At 68.7% G+C, this 14,282-nt stretch overlaps 4 protein-coding genes across 4 annotated transcripts; all 4 read right to left on the minus strand.

Annotated features, from left to right (window-relative positions):
* Positions 1-421: 421 nt before the first annotated feature.
* H696_03519 (hypothetical protein) lies at positions 422-2,150 on the minus strand. The gene is made up of 3 exons (XM_009497387.1): positions 1,513-2,150; positions 1,014-1,235; positions 422-816 (listed from the first exon to the last, which is right to left on the minus strand). The coding sequence occupies exons 1-3, from the start codon at positions 2,065-2,067 to the stop codon at positions 466-468; spliced, it is 1,128 nt and encodes a 375-aa protein (XP_009495662.1). The 5' UTR covers positions 2,068-2,150; the 3' UTR covers positions 422-465.
* Positions 2,151-2,369: 219 nt separating this feature from the next.
* Positions 2,370-7,641, minus strand: H696_03520 (hypothetical protein). Its single transcript, XM_009497388.1, has 9 exons — positions 7,363-7,641; positions 6,499-7,197; positions 6,082-6,386; positions 5,790-5,953; positions 5,565-5,664; positions 4,773-5,429; positions 4,058-4,608; positions 2,900-3,859; positions 2,370-2,671 (listed from the first exon to the last, which is right to left on the minus strand). The coding sequence occupies exons 1-9, from the start codon at positions 7,519-7,521 to the stop codon at positions 2,502-2,504; spliced, it is 3,765 nt and encodes a 1,254-aa protein (XP_009495663.1). The 5' UTR covers positions 7,522-7,641; the 3' UTR covers positions 2,370-2,501.
* A 490-nt stretch (positions 7,642-8,131) lies between these two features.
* H696_03521 (hypothetical protein) lies at positions 8,132-11,313 on the minus strand. The gene is made up of 5 exons (XM_009497389.1): positions 10,956-11,313; positions 10,611-10,773; positions 9,282-10,437; positions 8,751-9,116; positions 8,132-8,557 (listed from the first exon to the last, which is right to left on the minus strand). Exons 1-5 carry the CDS (start codon positions 11,237-11,239, stop codon positions 8,241-8,243), a joined length of 2,286 nt encoding a protein of 761 aa, XP_009495664.1. The 5' UTR covers positions 11,240-11,313; the 3' UTR covers positions 8,132-8,240.
* A 793-nt stretch (positions 11,314-12,106) lies between these two features.
* On the minus strand, positions 12,107-14,246 carry H696_03522 (hypothetical protein). Its single transcript, XM_009497390.1, has 5 exons — positions 14,052-14,246; positions 13,089-13,846; positions 12,841-12,922; positions 12,582-12,671; positions 12,107-12,454 (listed from the first exon to the last, which is right to left on the minus strand). The coding sequence occupies exons 1-5, from the start codon at positions 14,203-14,205 to the stop codon at positions 12,228-12,230; spliced, it is 1,311 nt and encodes a 436-aa protein (XP_009495665.1). The 5' UTR covers positions 14,206-14,246; the 3' UTR covers positions 12,107-12,227.
* Between the last annotated feature and the right edge of the window lie 36 nt (positions 14,247-14,282).

A 14,282-nucleotide genomic window follows, 5' to 3' on the forward strand; every position in this document is an offset into this window, starting at 1 on the left:
GTCCGGTCGACGACCCCCCCCCCCCCCCCCCCCCCGACTCTTCGCACCCCGTGCCGACCCTCCTGCGCGCTTGGACGTGCTGACCCGCCCCCCCCTCCCTTGGGTTGATCGTGGCCTGGTGAGCATAACCTGGGCGTCCCGCACGCGCGCGCGCGCGCGGGTGTGCCGGCCGCGCGAACACCCATCCAACAGGGCCGGGAGTCCTGGCCCGCCAGCCCCAGCCGGCGGTGGGGAGCCCGACATACACATACACACATCACTCAACGCGAACTCGCGACGAGGGGGGGGGGGGGGGTGCACGCCGACGTGCTTGTGCGGGACGGACGCCGGGTCTCGGCGGGCAGAACCCGCGGCAGAGCGGCCAGACCCAACGGCAACAGCAGCAAAGTGCGCATGACCCATACTTGGCCCAGGCGCCGCGGAGGCGGTGGCCGGGTGCACCGACGGAAAAATGCTCAGGGGGATTCATTCCAGGCGCGGGCGCGTGAGGCCGCCCGAGCGCATGTGATCGATCAAGGACGTGAGTTTCCCTGCCAATGGTTGGGCGTCCGTGACGCCCGGGGCCTCCTCGGCTCCCGGGACCGAGGGGGCGGGGGCCGTTGCCGGCAGAGCGGCGATCTGGCGGCCACCGGGCGCGGAAGCGGCCCCACGCGCGGGCCGCCGCGGGCGGTGTGCCCTCGCGGCAGGCGGCAGGCTCCCGGCAGGAGCAGGCGCATCGATGGCCGGGCTGGGAGGAAGTCGAGCCGCCTCCAGCAGGGCGACATGTTCCATCAGCCGGCGGATTTTGGCCTTTTTGGCGTTGAGGATCTCGGCGAACTGCCAGGAGGCCGGTTAGTGCGCCCGGCGCGGGACCGGTGCTCGGACGGCCTTCCCTCCCCATGACCCCTGGTGTATATCGCCCGCCGGGCTCTTGTGGCTCCCCTCCTCTCCCTTGCCTGGCTGCCTGCTGGCCCCTTCCCGCTGGCCATGAACACAATGCCCCTTGCGCGCGCGAGGGCCAGGCAGGAACGCACCGCGGTACAGAGCTGGTCGTCGCGCTCGCGGCGCTTCTGAAGGGCGGAGCGCAGGGCATGGGCTGCGCGATTCCGAGTGTTCCGCGCGTCGCGGGTGATCTGCTCCACGGCACTGGCCTCCTGCAGGAGGGTGTCCCGGTCGGCTGCCAAGGCCCGGGCGATGGCGGCGAGCTTGGCAGCTGGCCTGTCCCGGAGGTGAAGGTGCGCCTGGCCAACGAACAGCTGAAGGTGATGGGCCATGCCAATGTGTCGGCACGTTAGCACCTTGGCGCGTGTGTGTGTGTACATACGTATGTATGTATGTGTGTGTGTGTGTGTGTGTGTGTGCGTGTCTGTGTTTTTGCATGATGGGCGCGCGGTTCATGTGCGGGCTGGCTCGTGCACTTGCAGGTCGGCACCCGGCTGCACGCATTCTTGCGGACACCGGCATGCATGATGCCCAAATGCCCGCCGCACTTGCGAGCAGGAGGCCAGCCTCGGCCCAGTGGCAAGGACGCACTTTGAGCCCGGCCCCACCGCCAGGCTGACGAGAGAGGGCCACCTTCCAGGACAGGATGCCACAGCAGCCTCCGGTGGAGGAGCGCCACTCCAGGCTGCCAGACTCTGCGAAGCAAACCACCCCTCCCGCCGAGGGGGGGCAGTCGTCTTTGGCCATGGGCACAAGTTGTCCACCGAGGCGGGCTGCGGGGACTCGATCACCCCGAATAATGTGTGCCGCCAAATCCCGGACCGAGGGATCGGCCGACAAATCCGCGCACAGGGCAAGCCCGCTGCCCGGGCCCGGGGGCGCCTTCACACTGAAGAGGCTTTCTCCCCCGTCAGATGTGAGAACCAGCTGGCGCAACTCGCCAGGGCCGTGCCAAAGGGAAAAAACTCGCAACAGGTGTCCCGCCACCAGAGGACGCCGGGAGCCGGGGTCCTCGGGTCCCACGACGCAGGAGCACCCGGGGGGTGGCTCGACACCGGCCGGGGCGAGCACAGCAGTGCGGGCATGCCATCGTGGCTGCGGCCCCCCGGCCGCCTCATCCAGGGCAATCTGGGGAGTGGAGTGCATACGGAAGGCAGGATGGCCGGGCAGGATGGTCCTGTGTGTGTGTGTGTCTATGTGTTTGTGTGTTTGTGTTTGTGTGTGTGTGTGTGCGTTTGTGTACGCGCCTGTATTCGCATGTATCGGGGTGTGTCAGGGGGTTTGTGTGCAGGACGCGTGTGTTTGTCCACGCCGGTACGTGCCAGTATGTGCGCGTGTGCCTTTTGTACGCCTCGCCCCCCGTTCCACCGCGAGCCACGACGGTGAATGCTGAAGAGGTGACGCCAGATCGCGTATCCCGCCATCCTCGGACAAAAAAAAACGCACACCGCCGAGGCCTCCCCGGCGCGTCTCCCCCTTTGGCCCTTCTCCAGTCGCTGCCCCCATCCCCCCCAGGCGCCGATCGGTTTCTTTTTCGGGAGCGCGATCAAAGGTGTATTCGTTGGCACCTGGGCCCCTGGCTACGGGCCGTCCTGCCGGAGCAGCGTCTCGCCGCACATGGGACACCCATTGGCCGCGAGCTGGCCGAAGAAGGCGTCCGTCGGGCACAGGAACCGGGCCGCGCAGTGGACACACCGGGCCAAGCCCGCGCCGGGGAACCACAATGGCAGGAGTGACAGCGAGCAAAGCCCTGCCGAGTGACAAAGGGAGGGTCAGTTCCAACACAAGGCCCGGAGCAGGGCGAGAGCGAGCGCAGGATGTGCGTGCGTGTGCGTGCGTGTGCGTCGGTATGCGTGTGTGTGTGTGTGTGTGTGTGTGTGTGTGTGTGTGTGTGTGTGTGTGTGTGTGTGTGTGTGAATGCGAGGGAGAGAGAGAGAGGGAGTGCCGAGGGGAAGGAGGATGACAGGGGGAAACCTACCTACAGCGTGACCCTTCTCGCACTGGAGTGACTCCGGCGGGTGCCCTGCCACGAAGTCCGGGAGATCGGCCGCCGCATTGGAGGCCGCTGCCCCGGCGCGAGAGAATTGCGCCTCCAGCAAGCAGGGCAGGCAGGTATACTGGCGGACAGGGGCGCCCGCGCTTGGACCACCACCCGGGACACCCTCACGCAGGCAAGAGAAGGCATCCAGACGCAGGAGATTGGCCAGGTCAGCCGGTGCACGGTTGGGCAGCACCTCCGCCGCACGGGCCAGTACCGCCCCGAGCAAGGCCCCCTCTTCGGCCCCGTGGAAGAGCCCCGTCCGGAGGGGGAACCCCCGGGACCGGACCACCCGCCGGACTTCGGAGCGCGACACCGGCCACCGCCACCCGGCGTCGGCCCCGGCCAGGGCGACATCCATGAAGGGAAGCCGCAGCTGGCCGCCAAGGGGCCACACCTCGCCGAGGAAGCCGGCCACCTCGAGCCAGGTGGCCGCGAGCCGCCGGCCGGCGGCCGGGCGTCCAGCAAACCGCCGGATGGCCAAGTCAAACGCGCACACCAACCCGGCCAGCAGCTGGTGGAGCTGCACCAGCGGGTCTGGGCTGCGAGCCAGGCTGTGCAGGCGCCGCACGTCGGCCTGGAGAAGATCCACAGGGGCACCTGGCCCATGGGCCAGGGGCCCATTGCCCTCGCCCTGGTCCACGTACCCCGGGAGCAGGGCCAGGAAGTCGGCGCTCGAGCGCAACGGCGGCCCGGCCCCGGCCGCCGGGTCGGAGCTCGGCGCAGTCACCGCGCTCGGCGACCCTCCCTGCCCGGTGGTGATATCACCGGGGGCATCCCCCATCGGAGGTGTGTCCAAATTTGCCGGGGCCGTCACCGATTCCGCCAGAAGTTGGGCCTCGTCCTGCAAGTGGAGGAGCATCTCCCCCAGGGCAAAGGAAACACGCGCAGCGCCATTGCCTGGTCGGGTGGGTCAGTGAGGATGGCTCCTGCGGCTGGTGTGTCTTCCCTCGACTCTCCGCCCCCCTCCCCTGCTCTTCCGCCTACTTAGCTCGTGGGCAGCCGCATGGCCAGGCATTGCCGTGGTGCCCGGAGGACCAAAGCCCGGGCAGGGAAAAAGGAGGAATCCGCCAGTCGGAAAGGCCGGGAGATACGCACAGTCGCCGAGCACCCGCTGGAGCAGCCAGCGGTGGTAGTTTGCCGTGGCCTGGGCCACGGCCGGGAAGAAGGGCCGCACATCGCGCGCATACAGGCGTGCCACGTCGGCCGCCAAATGCCGGCTGGCGGCCGACGGCGTGTCTGGCTCCGGGCAGAAGGTCCCAGCCAGCAGGGCCTCGGGGCCCAGACCGACCAAAGCCTCCGGCGCCACGGCAAACAGGCTCGGCATGGCAACGACATGCACCACCGGGCTGGCCAGCTGGAAGGCCACATCGTCCAGCGGCGCCAGCAGCATGGCCGCCGTGTTGCCCGATAGCCAGGGAGCCAGGCCCAGCAGGTGGGGAAGGGCATGCGGCGCCAGGCCCACCGGGTTACACTGCGCGTCGTGGCCCGGGCCCCCGGTCGCGGATGCGGTCGAGGAGCCGGCCGCCAAGTCGACACCCTCCGGGCGGGAATCCTCCTGCGGGAGGTCCTGTGCCCCGCGGTAGGGCGATAGCTTTCGCACCGCCGCCAGGAGGATCTGGCGGAAGTGGCTGGGCACGGCATTCAAACTTGGAGGACAGGGCAAGGAAGGCAAGGGAGGCCGGGATGGCAGGCGGCTCGGCATGTCAGTGAGTTGATCCGGGCGGAGAAAGCCACAAGGTCCCCCCCTCCCTTTTCCCCACCCCCCCTCGCCCGCGCCTCGGAAGGGGGGGCCTTCTTGCTTGCCGCGCACCGGAGAGATTCAGCTGTACGGCCAGTGCCGGGCCCGGGGGACGGCACATCCACGCGTACCACCAGGCAGTCCAGGTCGCTTGTGACCGCACAGAAGAATGCCTGCATCGGGCACCACTGCAGGAAGACGGTGCCACTCAGGGGCCGGCGCAAGGCCCGGAACGTGCCGCTCTCCACGCCGGCGGCCAGGCGAAGCTCCTCCCGCTGGAGCCCGGCCACCGGGCGCAGGGCCGCCGGCATGCTGGGCTGCTCGGCCGGCTCGGCCGGCTCAACCAGCTCGATCACCCGCACGGCCGATGCGGACACCAAGCCCAAGCGCAGGCGAACCGAGTCGCCCGAGCCCACCGGTAACGGGGTCGACCAGCAGCTGCCGGTGAAGGCCCGGCCGAAGGCCCCCAGCGGCGACGCCCGACCGCCGGGGATGCTGGCGAAGCGCACGCTTCGCGAGGCCAGGCGCATGGGGCCGGTGGCCCCCTCGGCGGTCGGGGCAATCCCGACGCGCCAGACGGCCACGCTGCCGTCCGAGCAGCCTGCCGCCAGGAGGAAGTCGCGGCTGGTGCCAGGCTCCTCGCGCCAGATCGGCTGACAGGAGATGAATGTCACCGAGCCGGAGCCCGGCAAGGAGAGGTGCCCTACGTGGGAAATCTTGCCCTTGGATCTTTGGTTGGGTGATGTGTGCATGTGCGTGTGCATGTGGAGGCATGGGTGCATGTGTCCGGGCAAGTGCCGAAGTCAGAAGGGTGGACAACGCCCAGGCAGAGGCAAAGGGGAGGGCGGAGAGGGATGCACGCACGCGGGGACATCCCAGAGGGAAACCATGCCACACCGATTCCCCAGCAGTAGGAGGGAACGCGTGGCGTCGGCCAGACGAATCGCCGGCGACCAGGCCAGAACTGCAAGTCCGGTGAGCGGAGGCAGCACGCAGAAACAAGGGCAAGCAGGGGAGGCGAGACGGGAGGGGAGGGGGGGGGGGGCGGGTGCAACTCCCCCATCAGCGGGAAACGGGCTGCACACGCACCGGAGGTGGTAAAACAATCGATGGAAAACAGACGCCGAGAGAAATCAAAATCGAAGCCGGAACGATAGTCCATCGAGGCGAAAAGGCCCTGCATGGAGGCGGACGCCGAAGGCACGTTGATGGCCTTCTCCAGGGGCTCCGGACAGTCGTCCGCGTCGTCCAAGCTGCCAGGAGATGGCAGGAGTAGTAGCAGCAGCGGGAGCAGCAAAGGACACGGGGAGGAATTAGCCGGCGGACGAAAAGCATGACACAGGAAGAGGCCGGCAAGGCGACGGCGCGGCGGACGGCGCACCAGCTGGCCGGGCGCTTCTTGCTGCGGACCGGGGCGCCGGGTTGGCCGGCGGGCTGGAAGCCGAAAACCTCCAAGATGGACGCCTGAGATGCCAGGGTCCGGGCCAACTCCGCCGGATCCATGTAAGGGGGGCGCCAGTGGAAATAGACGTCCCCACCGAGAGCCGACTGGTGGGCTGGCGAATGGCCGAGCCACCGGCCGCGCGGCAGCCCATCGCAATCGGACACCAGGGCGGGCTGGGCGTCGTCACCGCGGAAGCGCAGCGCCAAGCTCCACTCGAGCACGGCCTCCGACAAATCGGCGGTCTTGGTTTGGTCACAGGCAGAGAGGGGTCAATGCCGGGAGGAAGGAGAAGCCACCAGGCGCGCAGAGCGCCCCCGGTGCCGCCACAAACAAGCTCGGCCCGCATGGACGCACCTTGTCCCAGGCGTCGACCTGCGGGTGGCCGGTCGGGGCATACACCGCCACCCGGCCCATTTGGCTGACGGCGGCGAGGATGCACCCGCCGGAGGGGGCCATACCACGGCCCGACCAGGCCGCCTGGAGGAAGGTGTCCTCGGGAGAGCCGGACCCGGCGCCGAGGATGGCCGTTCGCTCGGCCGCCGGCCCGGCGGTGATGCCGATGTCCGAGCTCCCGGCACAGGCGCCGGACCCGACGTTGGCCCCGGAGATGCCGCCGATCTCGGCGTCCGCCAGCCCCGGGCGCAGGTCCACAGCCTGGCCAAAGATCGCATTCGGCGGGAGCGGCCCGAAGTGCGCATACCCGCGGAGCTTCTGCAGCTGGGCCAAGGACGGGGCCCGGAGGCGCGAGTTGTTGGGGATCGCCCCAACCAGCGCTCGGAAGCGCAGCGATCCCAGGGGAAAGGGAATGGGCGTAGGGCCGGGAGGGCCTGGCCGAGCCGCTAGGCCATCGGGCGACCGGGTGTCCTCACCTGCCGCGGCCTCCGCCGCCGCCGCCTCCTCCTCCTCCTCCTCCCCCATGGCTGGGGGCTCGTAGCCGGGCTGGAGATCCGGCCGCACGCGGAAGGAGGCCAAGGGCGACTCGTGAGGCGCGGCCGGCAATTCCGGCAGCTGGAGGATGGTCGTCCGGGCAAAGGTCGGTCCCGCCTGGAGGGACTGTTGTCGGCACAGCGACCGAGTCGGCGCGCGCGGCAGCGAGGGAGGGGGCGCAGGAGCGAGAGGGGAGGAGACAGGAATTGGTCACGATCAGTGGCGGTGGGGGGTTTCAAAACCGAGGAGGGCAGGAAAAGGCCGAAGAGAGGATCCCGGCAGTTGACGGACCAACACGGCGAGCGACTTCCCGGTGACCACCACAAGGAAGCCGTCCTCGGAGAAGGTGATGTTCCCCCGGCCTCCCGGCGGTGCATGGCAAGGGGTCGACCCGAGCAGCACCGATGGCGACGGGAGGACGGGGTTTGGCAGCTCGGCGGCAGACTGCATTGGGCAGACGGGCGGCGGCAGGGGGCCGGGAGCAGGGTGGCAGGCTGGAAGTAGGAGGGGGGAGCCGCGGGCCGAAGAGGAGAGGGGGAACGGAGGGGAGAGGGTGTGTGTGTGTGTGTGTGTGTGTGTCTGTGGGCGCGCACGAGGCGCGAAGGAGAGAGAGAGAGGGGGGAGTACTAAAAGGAGGAGGCGAGTGTCGGGCCAAGGGAGGACAGGAGGCGGGATGCTCCAGCCGGTCAGACGAGGGCGCCAGGATAGTCGCTAAAGAGAGGATCGCGGAGAGGGAAAAAAGAGTGCCCCCCACCGAGGTCGAACTCGCGCCCTCGTCGCGAGATGACGCGCGCCGGCCGTCCCCCCGCCAATAAACGCGATATTCCCACCCTCGGGTGGGGCGGGGGAAGCGGGAAGGGCTCCGGTCGGCGCGCCATGCCCCGGTTGCCCCAGGGGTTAGGCAGAGGGGGAGGCGCTTTGGCAACAGGCGGGCCGACAAATGCAGGGCAGCCCGGGCGCGGCCGAGCTGGGGCGCTCAACTGGCGAGCTGCCCATGCTTGGGGCGCGGGCAAAAAAAAAAAAAGGAAACCATGCTAGGGGATCTCTATTGGGGGGGGGGGGGGGGGGGGGGGGAGCAAAGGCAAAAGCACACGAGCGCCGGGCGGGGATCCTTGCGCGCGGCGACACCGGTGTTGTGGTGGTGGTGGCTGCTCGGAGAGCGCACACGCCTACGCGACTGCCGTCGACTCCCCGGCGGTGATCTCCACCACTGCTGGCGGGCGCTTGCCGGCCCGGATGACCAGCCAGCGCTCATGCAGGGTCAGGCTTCCGAGCAGGGTTTCGGGCAGGGCCGGCAGCGGACCGGCCAACGGCTCGACCCCGGCGCTGACAGCCGTGGCCCAGGCCGAGGTGGCCAGATCGCCATCCTCCGGCTTGTCCCCGGTAGCCAGCAGCCCCTGGTCCAGTGGCCGGCGAACTTCGGCCGGGCCGATCTGCCGGTTGTTCACATACAGGGCCCCCTGCGTGGCCAGGCGAATGGCCTCGCCTGAGTGTCCGCACCCCCGCGAGGACGGCCAACCAGAAGGGAGAAGGGAGCAAGGGGGAAGTCAGCACAGGGGCCCCGACAGGGCGGCAGGCCGAAGCCGTCCAAGGGGCAGGAGGGGGGGGGGGGGCTGAGGCAAAGCCAACAAAGAGAGAGAGAATGCCCGAGAGGGAGAGGGAGAGGGAGAGACACGCACCGCGCGAGGCGCACAGGCCCACATCAACGCACAGCCCGGCCACGGTGACCGGGGCCTGGTCGGTCCCCCGGCGCAGGATGTCCCCGATCGGGACCCGGTGGCAGGGGACCACGCTGGACAGGGCGGCGAGCTTGGCATCGGTAGCCAGGGCGGTGATGGCTCCGACCGCCGGGTTGACCCAGGCGTCCAGAGTCCACCCTGGCAGGCCGGTCGCCGTGAGGGCCGCGGCCAGGGCACGCCGCGGCGCGGACTCCAGCGGGCGCGGCACCGGGCCCAGCTCGCGCGCGGTGGCCGACGTCCGACCCTGCTGGATTTCCGACGAGAAGAGCAGCCGACTGGCATTGTAGCTCCGGATGGCGGCCAGCTCTGCAAGCGTGCCAGCCCGGGGAGGGGAAGAGAGAGAGAGGGGGGGGGAGGGGGCGACCACTTAGAGAACAGACAGGCGGGCGTGAAGGGAGGGGGGGACAAAGGGGCGAGCGGGAACCCAGGCAGGGGGGGGGGGGAGGCTCCAGGAGGGCCGGAGGCACGCACCACCATGCACCAGGCGCGTGACCTCGAAGGCCAGGACATTCTGCGCGACGCCCCGCTCGCCGAGCGTGTCGGCATGGGCATTGAGCACGGCCTGGATGGACGCCGGCCCGAGGAAGGTGTAGTACTGGAGCATGCGGCCGACATCGGCATCCGGGACTGCGTGGCGGAAAAACTGGAACAAGTGGAAGGGCGACGTCTGCGCGGCGTCCAGCCAGATGGCATTGCCGAGGGACTTGCCGAACTTGCGCCCCTGGGAATCGGTCACCAGGGGAGTGGTCATGCCGATGGCCAGGCCGACATCCGATGGATTGGCGTGGTCACCGGGCCCGGGGGGGGCCGGGCCGTCAGCGCGCCACCAGCCGGCCGGCTTCAGCGTGGCCGCCGTGTCCGGCATCGATCCAATCAGGTCGACACCGGCCACGATGTTGCCCCACTGATCGCTGCCACCGATTTGCACCCGGCAAGATCGGTCCCGGAAGAGCCGGTAGAAGTCGTACGCCTGCAGGATTTGGTACGTGAATTCCGCCAGCGACAGACCATCGCCGGAGTCCCCGCCCGTGGTCCCGGCCGGGGCCAGCCGCGACCGGATGCTATCCCGGCCGATCATTTGCTGCACCCGGACCCGGGACCCGACGTCCCGCAGGAAGTCCAACAGCCCAAGCCCCTCGTAGAAGCGCCGATTGTTCAGGAGCTCCACCTGGCCCCCGGCAGCCCCGGCCCGAGCCGCACGCGTGGCTAGCCCCGGCGCCGCGGCCGTCGGCCCAGCCACCGGCACCGGCCCGGCGCCCTGCAGCATCCCGGCGACGGTCCGGCGCTCGGCCGCCACAGCGGCAACGGTCTCCTGCTCGGCCTCCGCCCCGGGCGAGGCATTGAACAGTGCCTCCGGCACCTCCACCTCGGCCAGCATGTGATCCAGGTAGGTGGGCGCGAAGGGGTACGCCCGGGCCTGCTGTGCGGCCAGGCCCTCGGCATCCCCGCCGAAGAGGGTCTGCCGCTCCAGGCGATGCGAAAGGGCCAAAGAAGAGCCCCGCAGCAGCAGCGTGGCCAGCTGCTGCTCCAGGGACGAGGCATTCGAGGACACCTGCGACTGGGCCTGGTGGGTGCGGGAGGTGGTGCGGAAGCTCGGGTCGCCGACCTCGCCAGTGGCACCGCCGATCTGCACTCGCGAAGCAAAAGCGATGGCGGTGACGAGGGGGCAGCGGCCGGGGAAGAACAGACACCAGGAGGGAGGTGAGTCATGGGGGGGGGGGGGGTGCAATGCATGAGGGTGTGTGTGCGTGGGTGTGGGCCTGCGTCTGCCTTTGCGCGCGTAGGAGTGTTTGCACGCACCAGACCCACGGCATGATGGCCAAACGAGGCGAAGTGTGACAGGACAATGATGCTGATCAGGTTGCCGATGTGCAGGCTGCTGGCAGTCGGGTCGAAGCCGGAATACGCGCACAGCGGCTCGGCATCGACCGCCGAATGGTATGGCAAGTCACGGACACCCTCACTGCAGCAGGGAGAGGAGGGAGGGGCATGCACGTTTGGTCAGCTGAGAGAGGTGTAGGGGAGAGAGAGAGAGAGAAAGAGAGGGAGAGGGAGAGGGAGAGGGAGGGAGAGGGAGAGAAAGAGAGGGAGAGGGAGAGAGGGAGAGGGAGAGAGAGAAGGCCTCATGCGCGGACTGCGACGCACTGCGTGATGCCGGCAATCAACGAACGCTGGGTCAGCTCGCGGAAGAGCTCAGACACCGACGGCCGGGACACATGGCCGGCCGGGTCGATCTCCGGCTGGACCACCGTTTCGGCCCGAAGAGACAGCACATTGAAGGGGGCCCCTTCCACCGGGTCAGCCGGGACCGGGGCCACGCTCGAAAAGCCCCGAAGCACCGGCCCAGGAGGCAGGACCGACCGGGTGAGAGGCAGGGAGACGCTGCGGCCCAGGAGGGTGCGCGTCCGGGCGGCCAGCTGGGATCTCATGATGCTACCGCGCCTGAAGGAGGGGAGGGAGCAGATAAAAGGAGGAGAAAGGGAGCGAGGTGGAAAGGGGGGGGGAGGAGAAGGATGCGCTTGATCGGGCCTGACTTGCGTCCTGGGAGTGGCCGCGATAAACCTCCCCCCGGATCGTATCCCACCGCCGGCCAGCGAGGCTGGCAAGGCGCCCCCCTCCCCAACCCCGAGAGACACAGCACAGACCGAGCGCGCCGTCAATGGGCAAGGGAGCCGGGAGGCTCCATGGCATTAGTACGCCGCCGCAGGGCCCAGCTGGCAGCCCTGGACAGAACGTGTTCCGCGTGTGCCGGACGCGCCTCGCAGGCCGCTCCGGGCCTGCGCGCATGCGCGCCTGGAGGCGCGACTGCGCGACGATCGGTCCCATGGAGCGCGCACGCGCGTCGGTGGCAAATGTGTGATCGGATCGGGGATTTTGGTCGAAGATCTGGCCTTCGCATCTGCTTCTGGAGATCCTCCAGAACAGATGGTTACACATGCGCCCAACAAACACCGAGAGCGGAACGTGCCATCTCTCCCACGGGGGGCCGCTCGGGGCGTGAATGTGCGCGTGCGTGCGTTTTACGATTCTGCCCTCCGAGCATGTTGCACCATCGCGCCTCCAACGGGGAGGAAAAAGCCCGGGCTGAGGCGCGCCCCACATCCGAAGACAGGGAAGGGGCCCGGGAAAGGGGAGAGGGAGCAAGAGGGGAGAGGGAGGGGTGTGGTGCGCCGGGGGGTACTGTATTATGCAAGGGCCGCCAAGGCCGAGTGAAAGAGAGGGGAAGGGAGAGATAGGTAGATAGAGGGGGCGCATGCCGAGAGGCGAGGAGTGGAGGAGGAGGAGGAGGAGGAGGAAAAGACGGAGGAGAGCAGGAGGAGGAGGGAGGCGAGGACAGAGGGGAAGCCCGCCACCCGCCGGGTGGCCGCATGCCCGGGTCTCCCAGGCTCTCGTTCATTTGCACGCTGCTGGTCCCCCTCAGTTGGCGGTGGCCGGGGGGGCGGCATCAGACTCGTCGGCGGTCTCGGCGCTGCCGTCAGGGGCATCGACCTTTGGCGTCGTGGAACCCATGTACGCCTTGGCCGTGTCGACCGGGCGCGCCTGGCCGAAGGGGTTGGTCGAGGAGCTGCTGATGTAGGTGGTGGTCCGAGCGGGGGCCGGGGTGGTGGCGGAGCCGCTGGCAGGGCGCCAGGCAATGGGCTCGCCTGGTGTGTCGCAAGCCAAAGAAGCGAAGAGGCAGAAGGGGGGCTATTAGCAAGACGGTCGCTGGCAACGGGGGATCCCCGAGGGGATCCGAGGGGGCGGGCGGGGGGAGGGGGGGGGGATGCGCACGAGGGGGGGTAATGCGAGCCGGCTCGACGAAGACGATCGGGCTGTTGGGGATGTCAAGGCGGAAGGGGGTGTTGTTGCGAGACCCGATGACTGAATGGCGAGGGATCGAGGAGAGGAGTTGGGGGGAGGGCGCAACCAACGGCGAAGGGCGGTTAGAGGATTATTGGGGGGGGGGGGGGATGGGGGCCAGTGACTGAAGGAAGCTGGAAGCGAAGGACCACAGTAAAGGAAGAGGCGAGGAGGGAGGGTCTCGACGTACTGTGAGAGAGAGCGTCGGCAGACTCGACCTCGAAGCGGCAGCACAAGGAAGACTTGACCTGGAAAATGTTGACATTGGAAACCTGCGGACCGGTGGGGTCGGGTGTGGAAGCATGGCGAGGCGGCACACGGCGAAACGTCAGAAGGATAGTTCTCCACATGTGAAGACAACAAAAGGCCATTGGCATGAGGGAGAGGGAGGGGGAGGGAGAAAAGAGAGGAAGGAAAGGCCCGAGGAGTGTGGCGTACAGCGTGCGGCGAGGCGAAGTGCTCAATATCCTCAGGCGTGGTGCCCTCCGGCAAGCCACGGACGAAGGTCACGAAGGGCGGCGAAGCGGGCACAGGCGGAGGGCCCGAGGGGCGAGAGGGCTGCGCGCGGAAGCTGGACCGCATGAGGGGCGCAACACCATCGCGCATGGGGGCCGAGCGGCGGTCGTCATAGTGCTGGCGACGGTCGTCATAGTGCGAGGGGCTGTGGCGGCGATCGTCGTAGTGCGAGGGGGCATGGCGGCGATCGTCATAATGCCGGCGGTCATCGAACTGGCGGCGGTCGTCGTAGTGCCGGCGGTCGTCAAACTGGCGGCGATCATCGTAGTGCCGGCGGTCATCGAACTGGCGGCGATCGTCGTAGTGGTGCGCCGGTGCGTGGTGCTGGCCGCCATGGTGCGGGTGGAAGGGGGCATGCGCCGGGGCATGGTGAGCGCCGGCGTTGCGGTCGTCATAGTGGTGCTGCTGGTGCTGCTGCTCGCCGCGCTCGAAGTGCCCGTCATGGAAGCGGTCCCCACCGCGCGGGTGGTGCTGGTGGTGGTGGTGGTGGGAGTGACCGCCGGGCGGGGGGAAGCGCCCGTCACCATGGCGGCTCATGTCCGACCGGCTGAAGCCATCGCCACCGTGGTCACCGCCGCGGCGGTGGTGGTGATGGTGGCCGCCATGGCGCCCACCGCTCAGGCTGGCATTGTGAAGCTGGTGGCTGAGCTGCTCAGTCGAGCGAATGGGCTGGGCCTCGGCTGTGAGGCGCATCCCAGGCATCCGGATAGGCGGGGAGGGATGGAGGGGGTAGGTGTGTGGGAGGCCGAGAGGTTAGCGTGGGGAGGTTGTTGGTCGTCGTGGCCGTTTCTCGCGAGGGCAACGAAGCGAAGGGGTGGGATAGAGAGAGAGAGAGGGAGGGAGAGGGAGGGAGAGGGAGGGAGAGGGAGAGAGAAACATGCGCACACTCAAGCATGGGGCGGTCATCGACCTCGCCATCCCAGCAGGGGGTAGTCTGGAAAGCCTCCAGCGAGAAGGTGGAGGACTTCTGCGCCTTACGGCGAGAGGCCGAGGTCTGAGTGGGCTTCTTGGGGGTCTCGGAGGAGACGGAGGACGACATGGCAAAAGACGAGTGGGAAGGAGGGAGGAGGAGGGGCGGGGGGGGGGGGGGGGGGGGGGGGGGGGGGGGGAGGGGGG

This window comes from Fonticula alba (assembly GCF_000388065.1).
Source record: "Fonticula alba strain ATCC 38817 unplaced genomic scaffold supercont2.5, whole genome shotgun sequence".
NCBI classification, from domain to species: domain Eukaryota; order Rotosphaerida; family Fonticulaceae; genus Fonticula; species Fonticula alba.

Bases quoted from the DNA above. Each gene is read 5' to 3' on its own strand.
- H696_03519 (XM_009497387.1), bottom strand. From the start codon at position 2,067: ATGCACTCCACTCCCCAGATTGCCCTGGATGAGGCGGCCGGGGGGCCG. The intron at 1,236-1,512 runs GTGCGTCCTTGC...CATCACCTTCAG, and splicing joins GCGGTGGGGCCGGGCTCAAA to CTGTTCGTTGGCCAGGCGCA. The intron at 817-1,013 runs GTGCGTTCCTGC...GCCTCCTGGCAG, and splicing joins ACGACCAGCTCTGTACCGCG to TTCGCCGAGATCCTCAACGC.
- H696_03520 (XM_009497388.1), bottom strand. From the start codon at position 7,521: ATGCAGTCTGCCGCCGAGCTGCCAAACCCCGTCCTCCCGTCGCCATCG. The intron at 6,387-6,498 runs GTGCGTCCATGC...GACCAAACCAAG, and splicing joins AGGTCGACGCCTGGGACAAG to ACCGCCGATTTGTCGGAGGC. The intron at 3,860-4,057 runs GTGCGTATCTCC...CCACCCGACCAG, and splicing joins CCAGCGGGTGCTCGGCGACT to GCAATGGCGCTGCGCGTGTT.
- H696_03521 (XM_009497389.1), bottom strand. From the start codon at position 11,239: ATGAGATCCCAGCTGGCCGCCCGGACGCGCACCCTCCTGGGCCGCAGC. The intron at 9,117-9,281 runs GTGCGTGCCTCC...GCACGCTTGCAG, and splicing joins CACGCGCCTGGTGCATGGTG to AGCTGGCCGCCATCCGGAGC. The intron at 8,558-8,750 runs GTGCGTGTCTCT...GCGGACACTCAG, and splicing joins GGGCCTGTGCGCCTCGCGCG to GCGAGGCCATTCGCCTGGCC.
- H696_03522 (XM_009497390.1), bottom strand. From the start codon at position 14,205: ATGTCGTCCTCCGTCTCCTCCGAGACCCCCAAGAAGCCCACTCAGACC. The intron at 13,847-14,051 runs GTGCGCATGTTT...TGCGCCTCACAG, and splicing joins TGACCGCCCCATGCTTGAGT to CCGAGGCCCAGCCCATTCGC. The intron at 12,455-12,581 runs GTGCGCATCCCC...GCGACACACCAG, and splicing joins GGCTCGCATTACCCCCCCTC to GCGAGCCCATTGCCTGGCGC.